The sequence below is a fragment of the Protopterus annectens genome, chromosome 15.part0 (assembly GCF_019279795.1).
Source record: "Protopterus annectens isolate FY-2018-M chromosome 15.part0, PAN1.0, whole genome shotgun sequence".
Taxonomy (NCBI): Eukaryota; Metazoa; Chordata; order Ceratodontiformes; family Protopteridae; genus Protopterus; species Protopterus annectens.
In genome coordinates this window covers 135,672,346-135,692,012 of record NC_056749.1, presented here as the reverse complement: position 1 = coordinate 135,692,012, position 19,667 = coordinate 135,672,346, and the positions used below count along the sequence as shown (strand labels likewise).

General features: G+C 41.5%; 1 protein-coding gene across 2 annotated transcripts in view; it reads right to left on the bottom strand.

The window, feature by feature from the left end:
• RNF128 (ring finger protein 128) overlaps positions 1-19,667 on the bottom strand; it is a 1,151,289-nt gene that overhangs the window by 681,686 nt on the left and 449,936 nt on the right. For both annotated transcript variants that reach the window (XM_044057624.1, XM_044057623.1), the window contains exon 2: positions 6,079-6,326. In XM_044057624.1, the coding sequence (XP_043913559.1) occupies positions 6,079-6,326 (248 nt within the window). The remainder of the gene's footprint in view (positions 1-6,078; positions 6,327-19,667) is intronic.

Here is a 19,667-nt window from a genome sequence, read left to right as displayed (position 1 = left end):
AGTCGGACAAACTCTTCACTGCCCAATATTACACACTGCTCCCAATTCCCCTCTACCCTAGAGATGGGACTCGTCCAAGTCTGCTCTTGGCAGATTCAGATTCTATGAATATCCACCAGCCTCTTCCTAACATACTGCTCCTTTACTCTCTGCACAGTCCCTTCTCCCAATATGTCTGGGGTACAATATACTGTACGAGTACATCATGTTATGAGGGATGTAAGAGCCAGGCTCAGAAGTTGCTAAGTATGTCAATACGTCACATTTCTAATTGCACATTGCAAGCCACAACACAATACAAAGTCTTTTCAACACTTGAGTAACGACATGCATCTTCCCGTGCTGTCGATTACGCACATTTATGACAAAAAGGTTCAGGTTAGCAATCCTGTTAATAAACACTGTCTAGATTCCGAAGACATCAGCCATTCAAGTTATACGACACTATGGAAAACCCACAGCTGTGTTTTTGCTTGCTTTGACAAAGTGCATCATATTATGCTAAATTAAACAAGCACGTCACACTACAACTTGCAAAGTAGTGTTTAAGTATACCAATGTACAGCAACCTCAGGCTGTTCAGCTCATGGAAATCCTCCAGGACTGAACTGTTAGCAGCACAAACATGCTGACATGTACTTAAATGCATCTGGTTGGAAACGGATCTATATTTTGTTGTGGTCAACTAACTCATCTGAGATGGATAATCTTGTGGATGCTTTTGTCCCATCAGCAAAGTGTTCATGGACTAGGAAACTGGCTGTACAAACTAAGCAAGTGTTGCTTCTTGCAATGTACATGCACCTCTTCACAGATTGTGACGGTCACATTTATTACACGGGCACACCTTGACAAGCAACTTGTCAGCAGTACACAGCATTATATACTGTGATGTGCTACCAGCAAGGGGTCTACACAATGTTCAGCTGCTGTTGGGTGGTATGTTACAGATATATGCATTCCAAAAACAGTAGGAGAGAGTCCATGTGCATATTAACGGGACCCAGGAAGGATGATACTACTGGTTACACTGTACATAATGAATAAAGCGGAGTTTTATTCCTTTGGGAAGTCATCCATCCCTGGTAAGCATCATATTGACAACACACCCCTTAGAGTTAACCCAGTAGTCACGGACCTAGGGACACGCACAGTAAGCTAGCCTTTTGATTATCACACATCTACAGTGGTGAGGAAATCATTCTATGATGCGCAACTTATAAACAACTGTACGGCATCGAAGCCCAAGAAAGTCACTATTGCACTGTATTTGGCATTCAGACCTATCAGAGTACAATGCCCCCTTTGGTATGTACCTAACCAAATATATCCAACTGGAACTTCCACAGGAGGTTCCTCACTAAAAGAATACAGGGCATAGGTAATATATGTCCTATGCAGACTGCCTCAAGGCACTATCCCTGTATCCGGTCTCCTGCAGGATTTTTGAGGAGAGATCTATACCTGGCATACAGGGCACTGTCAGACCTCACTGATGGACCTCCTGCATGTTCATAAAACAAACTGTACCAGAATTACCTGTTCTAAAGACAAACCTTGCCTGTGATATAAATAGGACCTGCGGGAGAGATAGGTATGTATCCCAGAGACTACCCAGTCTATGAACAGGCTCCCCATCAATGTGAAGCAGAGTTCTGCCCGAATCCAACTGAAGTGCAACTGGGACAACTGGATGGGAAACTGTAAATTCATAACTGGTTTGGCACCTATGCCTCCAATGCAAACCGGTAACCTATGAATGGTTAACCTCCCCAGGGCCATGCTTATACTCATCAAGGATATCTGAACTAGTCAGTGATTTGTGATGCATGGCTAGGCTTACAAAGGCCCCTGTAGTCATTAGCCTAGTAAACACCTATGAACCTATCCCACTGACATGGTAATAAACACAAGTAGCCTGCGATGCACAGTGAGTTTCCTTCCAAATGATGAGCTCTAGCATGTAGTAACAGGAAACAGTTTAGGAAAGTCACTGGTGACTATGGATGAGGTGAACCCTGAGGACTTGGGAGTCAGTTATATCTGGCATGGCTTAGTCACTGTATGGTGTGCAGGGTCCTGGGTTCGAACCTTGCAGAGGCTGTTTATTTGCAATCTCTGTGGTGCGTCCTATAACTGCGCAATGCTGTAGTGTGACAAACTAGTTAGGTAGTTCTAATCTCAGACTCTGTGTGTGTGTGTGTGTGTGTGTGTGTGTGTGTGGCAATGCTTTTAAAAGAACAGAGACCAGATAGCGCAGCGATTAAGGTATACTCCTCCCATGCACAAGGTTCGATCCTAACCTCTAGCCAATGCTTTATCTCTGGCCTTTGCATTATAGGGGTTAGGAGGATGGCCTAATGGTTAAGGTGTTTGCCTTACAAACTCAAGGTGCAGGATTTGAGTTTCTCAAGGGATAATTGGCTAAGCTTAAAATGGCTCACAAGGGCAGTTAGCCTAGTACTAATCTATGAACCTAAGGCAAACAACATAGCAGGCATGGAAAAATTGAATGAACGATCTTGGCAAGTGTGTAGAAGAAAGTCACAATAATATGAAAATATGGAACTTTGGTAAGAAAAAAACAGTAAGGGATAGGATATCAAAAGAGCGATACTTTAAAGATCTTGGTGGCTTGATGGACTAAGTTATCTGTCAGGTTTGCCAAGACAATAGTGAACGCTGTGAAATTACTGGATGCATACAAAAATCCTTAAAAGACTACGAAATGCTAAACATGGTTAGCAAAAAAACCAAAAGCCTAACATGGCAGGCAGTTACGGTATCCTCTTACCCAGATACACTAGATAAGAGAAAATACAATGCATATTTACCCAATTAGTTTACAGACGAAATACACATTCTTGATTTGTCTTGACATGTCTGTACTGTGTGTGGTGTTCCCATTGTTTGCCATGTGTTTACTTAGTTGCTTGGCTGTCTGTACACAGCACATTTGTACCAGTTCTTTGCTCTTATTCCCACTAGAGTAAGGCACTCAAATGATGATACACTCCTCGAACATGTTTCCAAAGAAACTGCACAAGCAGTTGAGGAAATACATATCAGGATTTTGTACCCAGTCATAGACTTGGTCACATGAAATGTCTGCCAGCACAGTTGCTCCTACCCAGGAATTTGGTAATTGACAGCTGCATGCATGGGTATAGGTAGTACCCAGGGCTGACCTCCATTATCCAGTTGAGTGATTCTGTCTGAATGACCACCTCCACATAAAGATAGTGCCCCACACTATTGTGAGTTGCCATTGCTTGTTCCCCTTAGCACACACCCTTTCTAACCCCACTACCAAGTCCAATCATACTACTAAACTTACTTGCTCAAGCATTCAAGACAAAGCCAAAAATAACTGGGGGCAGGGGTGAGAGGCCCAAAAATTAGGTACTGTTTTTTTAAATGCGTCTCTAATTTACTTATAAAGTTAACCAAACAGGTTTTGCACATCAACATGCATTTTCTGGCAAATAGTGGTATTGAACATTGATATCTGGCATAACCCACGGTGGTGGTGCTGCGGTAGCGTTGTCGTCTCACAGCAAGACGCTGCCAGGTTCAATTCTCAGCTACAGCGTCTTCTGCGTGGAGTGGAAACATGTGTGAATGGGCGTACCTTCGTTGAAGGTTGTGCATCAGGGCTGGTAACTCGGCATGTAAAAGTAAACTACCAATCATTAGCGGACCGAAGTTCCGCTTTGGCGACCCCTAACCGGGAAAAGCCGAAAGACACAAACAAACATTACTGACTAAATGCAATCCTCGGTGATTTACCAGTAAATAAAAACAGGCAAAATCAGGAGCACTTCAGAGGTACCTCCCAAATATCATTTGGTGGTAGTCATACCTTTCAACCTGCGATGCACAAGAAAACTGAATAATTTGGGGGGGCTTGTGATCCAAAAGCAAGAATACATTTTAAATTTTGCTCTTAAAAAATTGGAAAGGGGACATAACAGGCTTTACTTTGGCATCCATTCTGTGAAGGATGTAAAGTCTAACTGAAAATACATCATTAACTTTAGTGACTCGTGTCTTCGATTTAAAAGAAAACCACACATTTGAGGAATAGACGAAGCAAAAATAATGACAGTTGAAAGGCATGGTGACAGTACCAGGAACGCACAGAGCAAGCCTACTGCATTCAACATTCATCGGAGGCCATTTTATTTTTCAGTCATGCACATTACTGACAACTGTATATCTGCAGTTTGATGAGAGGGCTGTTAAGTATTACATGATATAATGCAAAAAAACATACTTTCAATAACTTTTCAGCAAGGAAAACGTAATTGCTTTTTTCCTCTTGCCAAGAGGAAATCAAAAACTTTATATTAATGCAATCTAAACTATCACTAAACAAAAGTGATGAAATCATTCAACCTCCTCTATTCTCCAGTAGATTCTCATTCAACAGCTCTAATATACGTTCTACTAGTATCTGCAATAAACGGATACTACGTCACTCTGTATAGACAGCTCAGCTTCTAACCAGGAACTTAAAGTGATGCAAATATACTTGTGTTAAAAAAAAAAAAGTTACTGGTAAAGGAGCAAGATTATTCTAAAGACAAAAACCCTCCCAAAATCTCAATCCACCCACATGCACAGCAGAACAGACATACAATAAGCAGCTTTAACAATGACAAAAGCTGAAAATATTACGAGTTTGCACATGAACACAGCAGAAAGATGGCATCAGTTTACCAGATCTCTCTTAATAATGAAACCCAACCATTAAGTTAAGTTTTGCCTTCATGACCAGATCAATAGTTGCGAGTATATCAAACAGTGCACAACATAACCACGTACTGAAATACTACATTAGTTTATTTCTGTTTTTATCTGTTCTCTTCTCAATGCTAATATTATTCTAGGTTCACTTCAGTTTTCAGCAGCCTCTTTTCCTATGAACTTTCAAAGTGGAAAGCTAGAAAGCTCCAAAACAGTACACCAGTTCAGTGGGTCTTAAACTGCATAAAAAAAGATGTTACATACGCACATACATACACACAACCTCCTACACACAGTTCTGCAGCTGATCTAAACTTCTTTAGTTCAACATTGAAAACACCGACTGCAAAAACTTGAATAACAAAAGCCTAAATGTGCATGCTCCAAGACATATCAGACTGAATAGGACTGCTTTTGCAGGCGGTTAAAGCCCATCTGCAAAACATGCCACCCCCCCACACACACCCGGTATTTAAATACTCTAAACACTGAAATTGCATAGCACTGGGTAAAGGGCACATTCCCCAAACCTGGGACTGTAGCAATCTTGCACAACTGTCAAAAACACTGATGTCTACCCTCACCACAGTAGACTAATGGCATGAATCCATATTTAGTACGTGCATGAGGATTACAAAAAGACATGCATCTAAAGAATTTTTCTGCAGGCCTCAGCTGAAAATTGGCATTGTTCCAAGTTGGACTCTTAACATTAAATGTCACACAGATTTATATTATATCAATACACACATACAAAAAACTATTTACCAGTGTTCCCTCTTGCTATATATCCACACAACCTGCTACCCCCCCTCCCTACTGACATCCACATAACCCGCTAGCCCTCTTTTCCTGTCTAAATCCACACAATCCGCTAGACCCTCTTCCGTGTTATCAACACAACCAGATAGCCCCCTCTCCCAGTCTAAATTCACACAACCAGCTCCTCTGAATACTCTTCCCCAAGCTTTTCTTCACAGATGCATTACTTTTTTATTCTGCAATAACAGACCTGCTGTATTCGACCAATTTTGTCATTTCTGTTTCTTAGTCTTTAATGCAGGTGTAGCGCTGCAGAAGGCAAGTATGAGTCATGCATTTCCCTCCATAACCTTTATGAAATTATTCAGAAGTGTCCCATCAGACAAACCTGCAGGAATGCATTTCAACATCCACTTATACACAAGCCCCATAAATAACCCCTGCCTTACAAAGCTATCTTCACATTTAGTGAAAAAAACATTAACAGTAAGAAGCACTAGAATAGAGATAAAACTATCCACGAATGAATGCAACTTCAAGAGTCATTTATGTGCAGAGATGTCTTACCTGTCTTCGATTCAAAGCTCTCATAACCCGAAGTCTTCGTGCGGAATAAAAAATGAAGTATCCCACAGTGGCTGCAGTGACTATAAAAAAGGCAATGGACACAAAAAAAATAGAATAATAGTTTGCTGTGGGGCCGTGTAGTCTTCCCACTTCAATGATCATCGACACAGGGGTTCCACGCTGAATAAGATCAACTAGGGCCAGGCCCTTCGTGTTTCCAATCATAATAGCGACGGCATTTCCAGTGTCTGTAATCACATGGGGGAAAAAATGCATTATTTCAAGCCTTGTTTCCATTGCAAATCATGTTAACACACACCTGGCTAAAATGGCAACCCTTTGATTTTAAAGATACAACAAAACATCTTAAAATTTAAAAGTCGGATATCTTATTTTATAACTGATCTTAGCCACTATAATTATAGACGGTGGAGGTCTTTGTCAAAGTCTGTTCTGTGATTGGTCAAAGGAAGTTAGAGTTAATCACTGGGTGTGCTGTAACTGAACAAAAAACGGTCTTGTACCTGGAAACTTAGTTGACTTGAGTATTCCACAGAAGTCTCTAGTGGACAACATGAACTTACAAACTCTAAAATAAAGTCTCTGTGCAGTTGTACCTTTCATCTCAATATGCATAAAACAAGAAAAAAGCACCTCTGAAAGGTGAACAGTTTAGCTAGAGAAGCTTCGCCAACACTGCAGAACTTAAACTTGAGAAACAATCCCTTAGTATATCTGCCTCCTTGTCTATCACCACAATAAACATGAACATTACAGGTCAAGTATGACAAGTTGTTCAAGCTAGGTTTGCAGATTTTCAAATCAGGTAGATTTTCTGATGTACATACCATGAGGGAACCAGGTTCTCCACACAAAAAGTAAATATCGGTCAGTAAACAGTGTGCATTTATGTGCACATAACAAGTAGCAAGGAAAGTATACCATGTTAAGTTCTCACAGTCCACAGTAACATGACATAAAAGCAGTTGAAGATGTGTAGTAAAAAAAGTAAACTTTAACTAAGTAAACCGCTGTAACAATTGCGCAGTCTTAGTTTATGAAGAAAAAGCAACACTAACAACCGCTTGTTAGACATGGTCAGCAGACAATACTAGAAAGAAATGAGCTGCTATGTACAAGCAGTGGGCTCCTTCAGAAGGCTCAGAATTGCCAACTACCATTGTAACATTTAATGTCCCCTAATAGTATGAGTGACAGACTAGGTCACTAAGTGACTGGTGAATCACCAGAGTATTGAGGCTCATACATATAAAACCACTCTGCTGCAGCAGGTACACTTCAATTGGAATAGCATGTGTGTGCATGCTGGTTGTCTGACATCTGCAGAGAGCGATTCCACACAGACCAATATATCACGCGCTCTGAAAGAGAATAGGCGCCCAGAACGGGGCTATTGCTCATTAATGCTAGTACTTTTAAGGATAAGACCATTGATTGGGGCCACGTCTATGAAGGTCTGAATAATTGAGAAGTCTACATTCTTAACTCTCCAAGCAATGCACACGCCCCCACCCCAAACATTAATATCTGGAAAGGAAGAGGCCTCTCAACACAGCTTGCCTCTTGGTTGAAAACTCAAACTAAACTTAAGCAGAGATGTAGCTAGCTATGCCCAGTGCAGTCACACCTCAACTTAGACTTCAGTTCAGGAACAAAAAACCCTGAATTCGAGGACCTAAAGAGCTGTTTTTTCCACTTAAAACAGTGTATGTAGCAAGCAGTTACAGTTTAGTACACACAATGATTCAGTTCTGACTGCAAATGCAATACCAGAATTCATTGCTGAATGCCAGTATGAGCAACAGCAAGCAAAGGACAAATTGATGGCCCTTCTAAACTCTAGAGAGTACATATAATTAAGCTTTTGTCAATAAAACAGCATAACAGATCAATTGAGCTCCAGAAAATACCAGAGCTGTGGACTCTGCAGAATCAGTGCTGGTTATTAGACATATTTTCAGCCTTGTCACAATGAGTTACTCAATCAGCCTTCCCCTCTCACTTAGACTAATACCGAAGTGTATGTGTGGTGGGGACAGACTGGCATATACTGGTACTTAACTCAGGGTCACCAAGTTTGTGTGCTCATATTGTATCATAACTACGAAAGGAGCCAGCAAACTATGGCAATACAATATTTAAGTAAATTAAATCATGCATCAACATAAAAAAGCAAACAGACCGGTTTCGGCTATAAAAAATACATAGCCTTCATCAGTGTGATACAAATCCATAATTCAATTGCTTCATTTTATAACTTAACATTAACAAGGTTGTAGCTTATTGGTCGTTCAGAAATGCTCACGGAGGCCGGGTGGAAATAAACCACCCAACTTGATAATCCATTTCTTTTCTTTAGAATTAATCAATAACTATAAATCTGACATCAGAACACTGTAGTGATAGCAGAACCAAACAGACCAGTAATGCTTTATATAGACACTCTAACACAAGAATGCACACTTGAGATTTATGATTGATAGGATCATGGGCAACAGGATCAATAAAGCCATATGTCGCACATTAAAAAGAAAAAAGGGACCGTGCAGGGACTGTTCTGTTTTACATACTGTAACATCCCCAAATGACTAGTAAATTAGAGGAAATGGAGACCATGAAAATGAATTGAAAGGGCACTGTTTTACATACTATAACATCCCCAAATGACTAGTAAATTAGAGGAAATGGAGACCATGAAAATGAATTGAAAGGGCAGCAGTAGCATCTGAGGAAAGTTCAGAGTAAAGCTATTACTTCTGAACTATTATGTAACTGAAGAGGTACAGCCACATGGCTCAGTGCAGCGGCCTCAGATGTGCAATTTTGCTCACTGCAGCCTCTAGCCCTTTGAGTTCAGCTCCCTTGTCAAATCATATTACATTCTTCTTTGGTCAACATACAAGTATCTGGACTTAACTGCAGTGACCATCAAGTTCACCGAAATATAAATGGACATGATTGACGTGTTTTAATGTTGCCTTATAAGAATCACTGAGAAGACATCGAAGTCTAAACAAATCCACTCAGAACAGTCTTATCATACTTTTTGATTCTATGAATTTTTGGAGTAATTTCAACTTTAAAAAATGAGACCCACGACAGAGTGCTGTGTACTCCTGCTGTGACAGCTCTGATTTCTGAGACAAATTGTACCATTCAATCCTTAAGGTTCTGGATAACCAGTTATCCCTTAACCAAGTCACAGAGGAAAAAGGCACTCCCTATGCCATTTGGACACTAACCAACCAATGACATACATGATATATGCACATGAAACCTGCATCATACTGTGGTTTTGAAGTGGCCAGTTCTGTCAACAGGCAGTGTACCCAGCTAGAAAAATGGACCGCTGGGGGTGCATTGGAAACATTGCCCTCAAGTTAAGACAATAGGCCACAATGATCAAAATTAGTACTCACAATGTAACCTTTCTTGAAATAAATTATAATTGCTTGTTTTATCATGATGAGATGCATCCCTTGGCAAAGGATCAATTAGCAAGCAGCATAAGACATTTACCCACAGGTGTAACAATTGGGTGAATAAATAGAAAAAACTATTGGCAGAAGCTGGGCATCAGCAACGGTGCATTAGAATGGGGGTGAATGGGGTGGCTGGTGGGACCCATGGTTCCAGGGGGTCCTACAGCAGGCTAATACAGTACCCAGACTGAACTTATGTTTAACATTGCTAACTCAGTGAATTTACTGCTCTTAAGTATGCTTACAGCAACTTTTAAATTCAGAAAAACACATTCGAAAGACTAACATTTTGACATCAGGCTTTTGCGAGTACTGTGGAGGCATAAACAGATGTCACCTTTTGTAAGAAATGCTCCTAGTGGTGTTTACACAGAATATGTTCAAGAATTTCATCAACATTAAGTACTTAATTCATTAAGACCCCTCAGTGGTTACCCAGGCAATGGGGATACCTTTATTGGAATACTGCAGTGACTTAAACAGGAACTTATAAGGGTCCAGCTTCACAGGCTGTAGTACTTCAAGGATTTAGTAACGCTGGCTTGCTGGCTCACTAGGTGAGTGGGTGTTTATGTAATTATTTGAACTAGATTCTGCCTAGCCATTATCTGCTATACTCCTGCAAAACCATCTCTACCTCAAACGTTATCATGCAGGATTACCACGGATTCCTAGGGGTGATATTTAACATTTCTCGATAGTACTCATTTGATTTTGTGGCTCTCAGCCTTTAGAAATTACGGCCTTGCTAGGTGAGGTAAGCCAAGCCATTGCACTTTCAGTTTTAATAAAGTTCTGAAACTCTCTCTCAAAACATACTGACACAAACTGCTTATAACTGGTTAAATTTATTCCGGTACATCAACCTTGACAAATAAAATTTTATTAAATATACTTTTGCTCATTGCCCTGGTCAGTTTACATGTAAAGTGTACTGGGTTCCCTTTGGGATATCAGTAACTATGCATAAAACTTCAAAGGGATTCCTTCAGCACTTCCTAAAGTCATCCTTCAATAAGACTGCTGGGAAGTCTTAACCACCAGGTTCTCTAGCTACAAATTTGACTATGGTAGTTACCAGTTAACAGCCAGTCAGTGAATTTGGTATTTATCCTTCGGATTCAGCAAAACTTGTTACACTACATGAAGGTGTGGATTAGGCTTGAGCAAGTTATCAGCGTGCGACTGTACAGAAATGGTAATGTGGTACTTTAAGACAGATTAATTCAGCTGGCAAAAGGCTACATTTTTGCAAAGTGAAGGAAGCTCCTGTGTTCTTATTCGTTATGTACTGCTCTAAAACAGCAGTACCTTGTGAGCTTCAACACTTATGATGGACTGTGCTCCTATTCCTTCACCCCCCCCCCCCCCCAAGTTACTTTATGGTGCAACAATGACATCTCCCAGTCTTGTGAATCAGGAAAGATCTATTGCCCTCCTAGCACTCAAATTAAAAACTACAATTTTATAAGAATGCTACTAGATTACAAGATTAATCTGTTTTACAGCGTGTTAAAAATATTACCCTGTGGGCATACGCTATCAGGATCTTTTAGCCTCTCATCTACCTAAATCTGTGGACACTTACTTTGTCGTAGTGTGTATATTCACCGTAGGCATCCTGGTCGTTTGATTTAGGAACGTTTCAGTGAATTTACAGTGCTTTAGCTGTTGTGCCTTTAGAAGCAGGTAGGAGGACTTGTCTGCACAGGTAACTGATCTACCTAAATCTGTGGACACTTACTTTGTCGTAGTGTGTATATTCACCGTAGGCATTCTGGTCGTTTGATTTAGGAACGTTTCAGTGAATTTACAGTGCTTTAGCTGTTGTGCCTTTAGAAGCAGGTAGGAGGACTTGTCTGCACAGGTAACTGATCTACCTAAATCAGTGGACACTTACTTTGTCGTAGTGTGTATATTCACCATAGGCATCCTGGTCGTTTGATTTAGGAACGTTTCAGTGAATTTACAGTGCTTTAGCTGTTGTGCCTTTAGAAGCAGGTAGGAGGACTTGTCTGCACAGGTAACTTATCTACCTAAATCTGTGGACACTTACTTTGTCGTAGTGTGTATATTCACCGTAGGCATTCTGGTCGTTTGATTTAGGAACGTTTCAGTGAATTTACAGTGCTTTAGCTGTTGTGCCTTTCGAAGCAGGTAGGAGGACTTGTCTGCACAGGTAACTGATCTACCTAAATCTGTGGACACTTACTTTGTCGTAGTGTGTATATTCACCGTAGGCATTCTGGTAGTTTGATTTAGGAACGTTTCAGTGAATTTACAGTGCTTTAGCGGTTGTGCCTTTAGAAGCAGGTAGGAGGACTTGTCTGCACAGGTAACTGGCTTTTCGCTTGATTACTGCTGTGATTACTTGGCGATACACTCATAGCTGGCGAATCTTCCTGACTGCATAGTTGCGGTTTTTCCACTGTATATAAAAACAAGTGATTTTTTTGCTATTCCCCGTTTTATGGATAACCTGCACGGAGATAACTATTCTATTTTTATACATCTCTGCTTAATAATGGCTAAATAGATTCTCTGGCACAACAAGGAAAATGTTTTTACTATTTAAGCAGTACTGAATTTTGCTAGCTTCACCTTTGATAAGGCCACCATACTGAAATGTTATACTTCCTTTTCAACTGTGCCACGTTTATGGAGCGGAGCATTTCTGCTTGATCCTACATCTACTCTGTCCACTTACTCCTAGTTTTAAATTTCTACCTCTTACTTGCTCCAGTTGCTGAAAACTATTCTACCACCTGTATTTTACCTACTCCCAAGCTGATGCCTCTCGCTCCAGTTGCTGAAAACTATTCTACCACCTGTATTTTACCTACTTCCAAGCTGATGCCTCTTGCTGCTGTCTTCCACTCCTCTACTTCTTCCTGTACTTGTACCTTGCATTCCTCTCCCCCACCATTTTTTTGCTTCACTCACCAACTGCTTCTTTCTCACCCTCTCTTTAGGTTTACTGAACCATTGGTACCCTGCCTCCCAGCAGGAAGCGACAGACTTATTGCAACTTAAACTCCCTGCTAGCCTGCGCTCTAAAGTTTGCCCAGTAGCCAAAGAAGAAATTTATTGCATGTTATTACCCGTTTTCTCTAGAATTCTTCTTATATAACCAGCCACACATCACTGGTACTACTCTGGATTCTTGCAACTCCCCCCCCCCCCCCCACACACACACACACACTCCTTTGGTCAGCTCTGCATGCAGTGCTTCACCCCTGCCAGGTCTCCTAGTAAGGTAAAAATAAAATTCAATAAACCTGTAAAGAAATAAAAATAAAAAGTTCTGCTACTCAGTAGATCGCAAGACTGTCACTTGCCCTTTCTGTAGAACTTGTCAAATGGATCTTTTAGTCAACCTAATTTCACTGAACTGCTTACCTGAGTACACGGTTTTCTTAGGTGCTGCGACATGGGTCCAGGCTCAGCCCACTCCATTCGCCTTCACTTGGGCTCACTTTCCTCCCCTACTCTACACCCATTCCCACCCACCCCCATATTCATTTGATTTATACACTATTGGAGAAAGTTTAGGAGGTGGGCGGCCACGGTGGTGCAGTGGTTAGCATTGTCACCTCACAGCAAGAGGTTCTCCGGTTTGATCCTCAGCTGGGGGGCCTTCTGTGTGGAATCTGCATGTCCTCCTTGTGGTCGCGTGGGTTTCCCCCGCGTGCTCCGGTATCCTCCCACATCCCAAAGACATGCAGTAGGTGGATTGGACACTAAATTGGCCCTAGGGTGTGTGTGTGTCTGTGTGCATGTATGTGCCTTCTGTGGAATGTTGTGCGCCGGGCTGACAACTCGACACTGTAAAACTCCACTGCCAATCATGAGCGACATGTGATCCGCTGTGGCGACCCCTAACAGGGAAAAGCCAAAAGGAGAAAGTTTAGGAGGTGGAGGGGGAGGGGGAAGTGACTATTGGAAGAAGGAGGTGGAAGAGGGAGTGGACAAAGGGGATAGTCAGTCACTTTCTACTTACTGCAAACAACCTACCCCAACACCACTCTACCACTTTGTGATGAATTATCAACACTTCTGTACCTACTTATTTGAGGCTGCTATAATATGCTTGTCTCAAAATCAACACTTTCAAAGTACCTTCCTACTAATTATCTTTATCACACCCATTTTCTTTACAACTTCTACTGCCACCTCTCATCAATCCACTAACTCACTCAGAAACTTTACACCTACTACCATTTACCCACAGCTGCTCACTCTGACATCCATTTTTCTGTAAAACCACTTCTCGCTTTCCTCATTCTAACTGTACCTTACATAAAATTAAGCTACTTCCCCTGCCTTCACTCTCTCCTAAATAAAAAAAAATCACCTTGAATATAACCACTCTATATCCCTCAGACAACTCATTTTAAATCTGCTATATCTGATAACATACATCCATACTCCGGGCCTAAACACAGCTTCTCTTCTCCAGCCTATACAGTACACTCCCCAAAACTCTACTCCTATTACTTCTTCCCAGATGCTCATAGCCACACCCACCAAACAATCTATTCTATGAACATTCAAAGTATCATGAATAAAATCTCCCCTTTCCATGCCCTGGATATCCTTCAACACCTCTGACATTCTATTCCTGTCTGAAACGTGGTTGAAACCACAAATCAGACTCTGAAATACTTCCACCTAGATGTAACATTTTCAGGTCAAGATCAGATTAAAAAGAAAGGTGGTGGTGTTGCTGTTCTTTATTCTAATCAGCTCACCCTTCAACCTATCTCTACTTGAGAAATTCAGCAGGTTGAAAATTTGATCGCTAATTGTCAATTAAAAACTTTCATAACAAGCTACCTACTGCTTCTAACCCCACCCCCCCCTAGGTAACATCCCTATTTTAGAAAACTGTCTTGGATCTATCAAACCAGCACTCAAAACAGTTGTCTTGAGTGATGTAAATGCTGACTGGAATACCCTAAACATTGCCCAAATTCCTGCATTAACATCTTTGGCTTCTCTCTGTTAATCTCTAGTCCTACCCTTTTAAACAATCAGCCATATCTGTCTACTCTAGACTGGGTCCTCACTTCTAATCCTAATTTCTACCATAACCCCTCTACCCTTAGTGACCATCCCACCTTCATAAACTTCAGCAACACAAAAAAACTGCCGTAAACTCTCAAGTTTTCAATTTGACACTTTCTACCACTTGCTCTCTTCTATCAATTGGTCCTTCCTTCACAACCTTCCCCTAGAGGAAGCAGTCCTGGCATTTGATAAAACCTTTCTAAACACACTCAAGTATCTGGCCCCAATCAGAATAAGGGCCAAATCTAATTTTGCCCCCTGGCTAACCCAAGTCAACTGAACCCTTAGAGTGCATGGAAAAAAATCAAAAAAATCCAAATCCACCACTGATCTTTAAACAGAGCTACTCAAATTAAAAGGTCACCCTTGATAAAACAAAACTTCTTCCATATACCACTAGAAACTCCTCACTTGAACCCCCCAAAATTCTGACAATCTGTCAATAAGCTGCTACATCCAAGATGTCCATTATCCCCTAATCTCTGCACCAATAGCTCACCCACAGACACTCCTACATTCCTCAAAACGTCAGCGATTGTATCTGCAACCTTACCAAAACCTCCAATATAAACGATGACACCTAGTCCACACACTCTTCTCTCTTCTCTTAAACCTGTCCATACAAACGATATCAAGTCCCTTCTTTCAAAAACTTAAAACATGCCCTCACATCAGTTGACAATTTACCTTCACAATTCCTTAAAATTGCTGCAAACTCTACTGCTTATCCCATTTCCTTATTGCTGAATAGGTCCATTAAGGTAAACATTGTAATTGACATATGGAAAAAGTTGTCATACCCTTACATAAAAGGTGGGAAATCAACAGACTACTTCAACTTCAGACCTATTGCCATCCTATCTCCCCTGTTAAAACTCCAAGAAAAAATGCATTCACAAGCAGCTCCTTTTATTCCTTCTCCCAAAAAAAATCTTACCCCACAGAGAATGGCTTTCACCCAAAGCACAGTCCTGCCACTGCTCCGACATTCTTCATAAATACCATCACAAAATCCCGTGAAAATAAGTTTCCTGCTTCACGACCTATCCAAAAACCTTTGACATGGTTGCCCACAGACCATTATCCAAACTATCTTCACGAAACCTAACTTCTACTCTATTCATGGTTCTCCAGCTACCAAACAGATTCCAGGCAGTGAAATGGCAAATTTCTCTCCTTTTCTACCTGTTTAAACCGGGGTGCCCCAAGGCTCCATCCCTGGATCCCTACTCTAACAGCTGTACCCTCCACTTCTGTCCACTCTTCCATTATTCAATATGCAGACAATTAGACAGCTGACGATATTACTTGCCTTCATCCCCTCACCCAACAGTCTCTTCACTCAGCTGAAAGATGGCTTACTTCTGATCAGCTACAACTGAACCCAAAGAATAACTTCTCTTATTCCTTCTGACAACTCTCCAACAAAGCTACTTTTTCGGTCTCCTCCCTAAACAATACAATCTCCACTGCACCTCACACCAAACTACTAGGCGTTTAGTACTTATTTTAAGTATTGACATTTGTTGACCGGGAAAGTCCACTGGGTCAAACCCATTTTCAGTGGAGGCCCAAGGAGAAAAGCTCCACAGTTAAACAAAAATGTTAGACCATAATTATACAAGAACAAGTAGAAAAAATAGAACATTGAAAAGATGCATATGGAGACTTAACATATTTTCAATCAGAATAATAATAAAGGACTTTTAGTAAAGTGCAACATACTTGCATAGGTAGGAGAAAAAGATTAAGAGGAAAAAGGAGAGATCAGAGTGGGTTTAAGGCAGACTGAGTAAATTATGTTTGTGAAGTGAAGGGGGCTTACACTGCATTTCACAGATACAGCTGGGATCATTTAAAAAGTGAGTTTTTAGTGCAGCTTTAAAGTCTATAAATGAGAAAGCTGAGTAATAGAAGACGGGAGGTTATTCCATAGTCTGGCAATGCTATATGAATATAGGCATTGTCCTGCTCTCTTATTGGGGCTAGCTACATTTAGAAGGGTTCCGAGGAGTGGAGGGTTTGAGTTGGGGTGCGAGTGTGCACAAGATATAGTGTAGTGCAGGACAGCCATCAGGTTGGAAAATTACCTTATGAGCAAGTGTTAAGAGTATAGTAGAGATAGTGGTGAAATTCTACCCAGAACAGGTTTGAGATAGCGTGAGGCGAATTTTGGTAACTTGTAGTAGCACAACTGCAGCTGATTACCGAGGAAAGTATGGAGGTTGGTGAAAATGGGGCTTCCATACAAGAGGGCTGGGATAAGTAAAGTGCTAGTTTTGTCTTTTTACCTAGTTAAAGTTTAGGATGGTACAGTTTACCCAGTTTGAAGTGGGTTTTCTTTACTGTACTGAGTAAGTGTTTTTCAAAGTAGAGTTTGTCATCAATAGTAATACCTAAAAGTTGTGTACTGCACCTGTTCAATTCGTTTTATGTGAAAAGATTTTGAATTCTACAGCTGGACGTTTTGATGAGAACATCAACAGTTTAGTTTCTTCAAAGGTTCAGCATTAAATTGGGTATCATTTAGCCAGGTTTCCATGGAGGAACCATTTTGGGTAATCTTCTGGAAGTTAGCAAAATTGTTGGAGGAGAGGATAGTTGAATCAGCATAGTGAATCAATATGCTTTGTTGGGAGGCTTTATTTAGAGCATTAATTAATATACTGAATAGTGGTCCTAAAATGGACTCTTGGGGACACATGCGTTTGCTAGGTAACTGTTGGTTTTGCCATCTATCATTCAAGTAACAGGAAAAAAAAAAAAAAAAGTATAAATGTATACACTTACCATAAATGTAGATGTTAGAGTGTATTCACTGTTGCAGTCATCACATTTGCGTTATCTGCCTGCAGGTAGCCCTCAGCTGGCCTGAATACCAGTGTCTGATTTCTGTGCCAGATGCCATCTCTTCTTCCATGATCTCAGGTCATCAGGAGTATAAAACATGCAGCAGATGCCATTACATCAGTTTATCTTGCCCCAGATAACAGGTGCCCCCACAACAGGAAGCAATTGTATGTTAAGGTACATCATGAAAAGGCAAATACACCAGAAAGCTTAAATGCACCAAACAAGAAGGAAAGGTAGAGCCAAGAGAGGTCAGGGGGCTGGAGGGAAAGTAACCAGGACTGCAACAGTGAATACACTCAAGCATCTACATTTATGGTAAGTGTACACAACTGTACTATGTTCTTCGTGTTTCACTGTGGCAGTCATCACATTTGGGTTGATTCCCAAAGCTAAGGAAGGGAGGAGGAAGTTAGAGAGCATTAGGACCAGCTATTAAGCCCTGCAAGACTGCAGTGGCAAAACCAGCTCTGGATTTAGAAAAAATAGGCATATGGTAATGCTTGGTGAAGGTATGTACAGAGCTCCAGGTAGCAGCTTCTAGGATGTCCCAGGTAGGGACTTCTCAGAGAAAGGTTGTAGAGGTAGATGCAGCCCTGGCGGAATGTGATCTTATCCCCTGTAGGGTAGGTTTCCCATGGTGCTTATAGCAAAAATGAATGTAATGGGCTATCCATTTAGAAATGGTTTTGAAATGGCCTTCCCCTCTGCCCCTGCAGCAAAGCCAACTAGCAACAGTTTAGATTTTCTGTGAGGCTTAGTCCTGTCCAAATAAAATCTAAGTCGTCTGCACACAGAGTGTAGTATTCATTCTCCTTTTGTTTTGTGGCTTTGGGAAAAAAGTAGGCAAATGAATGGACCGATTTAGGGCCACACTAGACACCACACCTTAGGCATAAAGGAAGGATTGGTCCTGTGGGAAACCCGGACTGCATGGAAGATAATGAAGGGCTCCACTTCCATGAGGGCCTGTAATTCACTCTTCTTGCTGATGTGATGGCTAGAAGGAAGGCTGTCTTAAAGTAATTTCAACTCTGCAGTTGCAGCTGGCTCAAATTAAGGGAGAGTGAGCTTTTCCAATACAAAGTTAAGGAACCAGGCTGGAGTAGGGGCTCTTACATTTTTGGTTCCTCTGAGGAATTGCTTTAGCAGCAGGTGAGAAAAGAGGGGTGGTTCAGTATTATAATGTGCTGAAATGGCAGAGGCATGAATTTTAATTGAGGAGAAGGATAGGCCCTTGTGGAGCATTTCTGTTAAGTACTGAAGAATATGAGATAAGCTGGGCACCATTGCACCCATGCCGAGTCTGGCTCCAGGAAAATTATCTTCCACTTTTCAACATGGCATTTTCTAGTACTAGGCCTCCTTGCCTTCAGGATGACAGAGCGCCTGCTTACTGAGGGATGCTATTGGAGAGCTCAAGGAATTAGCCAGGCTGCAAGTTTCAGGGTATGAAGCTAAGGGTGCAGAATCTGGCCCACCTGCTGGGGCAGCAGGGAAGGGGTCTGAGGCAGGTGCCATGGTTCCAGCAGTGTCATATTGCACAAGAGGGGGTACCAGTGCTGGCGTGGCCAGTCTGGTGCAATCAGTATTGTCCTTGGCTTATCCAGTTTGATCTTTAGCAGAACCTTCAAGAGGAGAGGCAGAGGGGGAAAGGCATACACAGAGACTTTCCCAGGTAAAGGACAGGGCATTCACTTTTCAAACTTGACTGTGGGAAGTCCTTGTGCAGAATCTGTCCAATCGGTAGTTCTGAGGGAGGCAAACAGGTCCATCTCTGGAGTCGCCCATTTGTTCAAGAGGTTGAATATTTTTGGTTCCAGTTTCCATTTGTGTGGGTCCATATTTCTGCTTAGGTCATCTGCCAGTGACTTTAGCTTGGCTGGCAGAATCTTAGCTTGCAGGTGCACTTCGTAGCTCAAGGCGGTGTTCCAGAGCCATGGCTAGTCTGCAGGGAGGGTACGAGTGGGTTCCCCCCACTTGTTTATGTACCACATAACTGTGGTATTGTCTGTCTTGACTAATTGTCCTGGAAGAATGTGGTCTTTGAAGGCGGTCAGGGAATTCTGTACAGCTAACATTTCTTTTTTGTTGATATGCAGGTGCATCTGTCTCTGGTTCCATTTTCCCTGACTGCACTGCCCTGCCAAGTAAGCCCCCCATGCA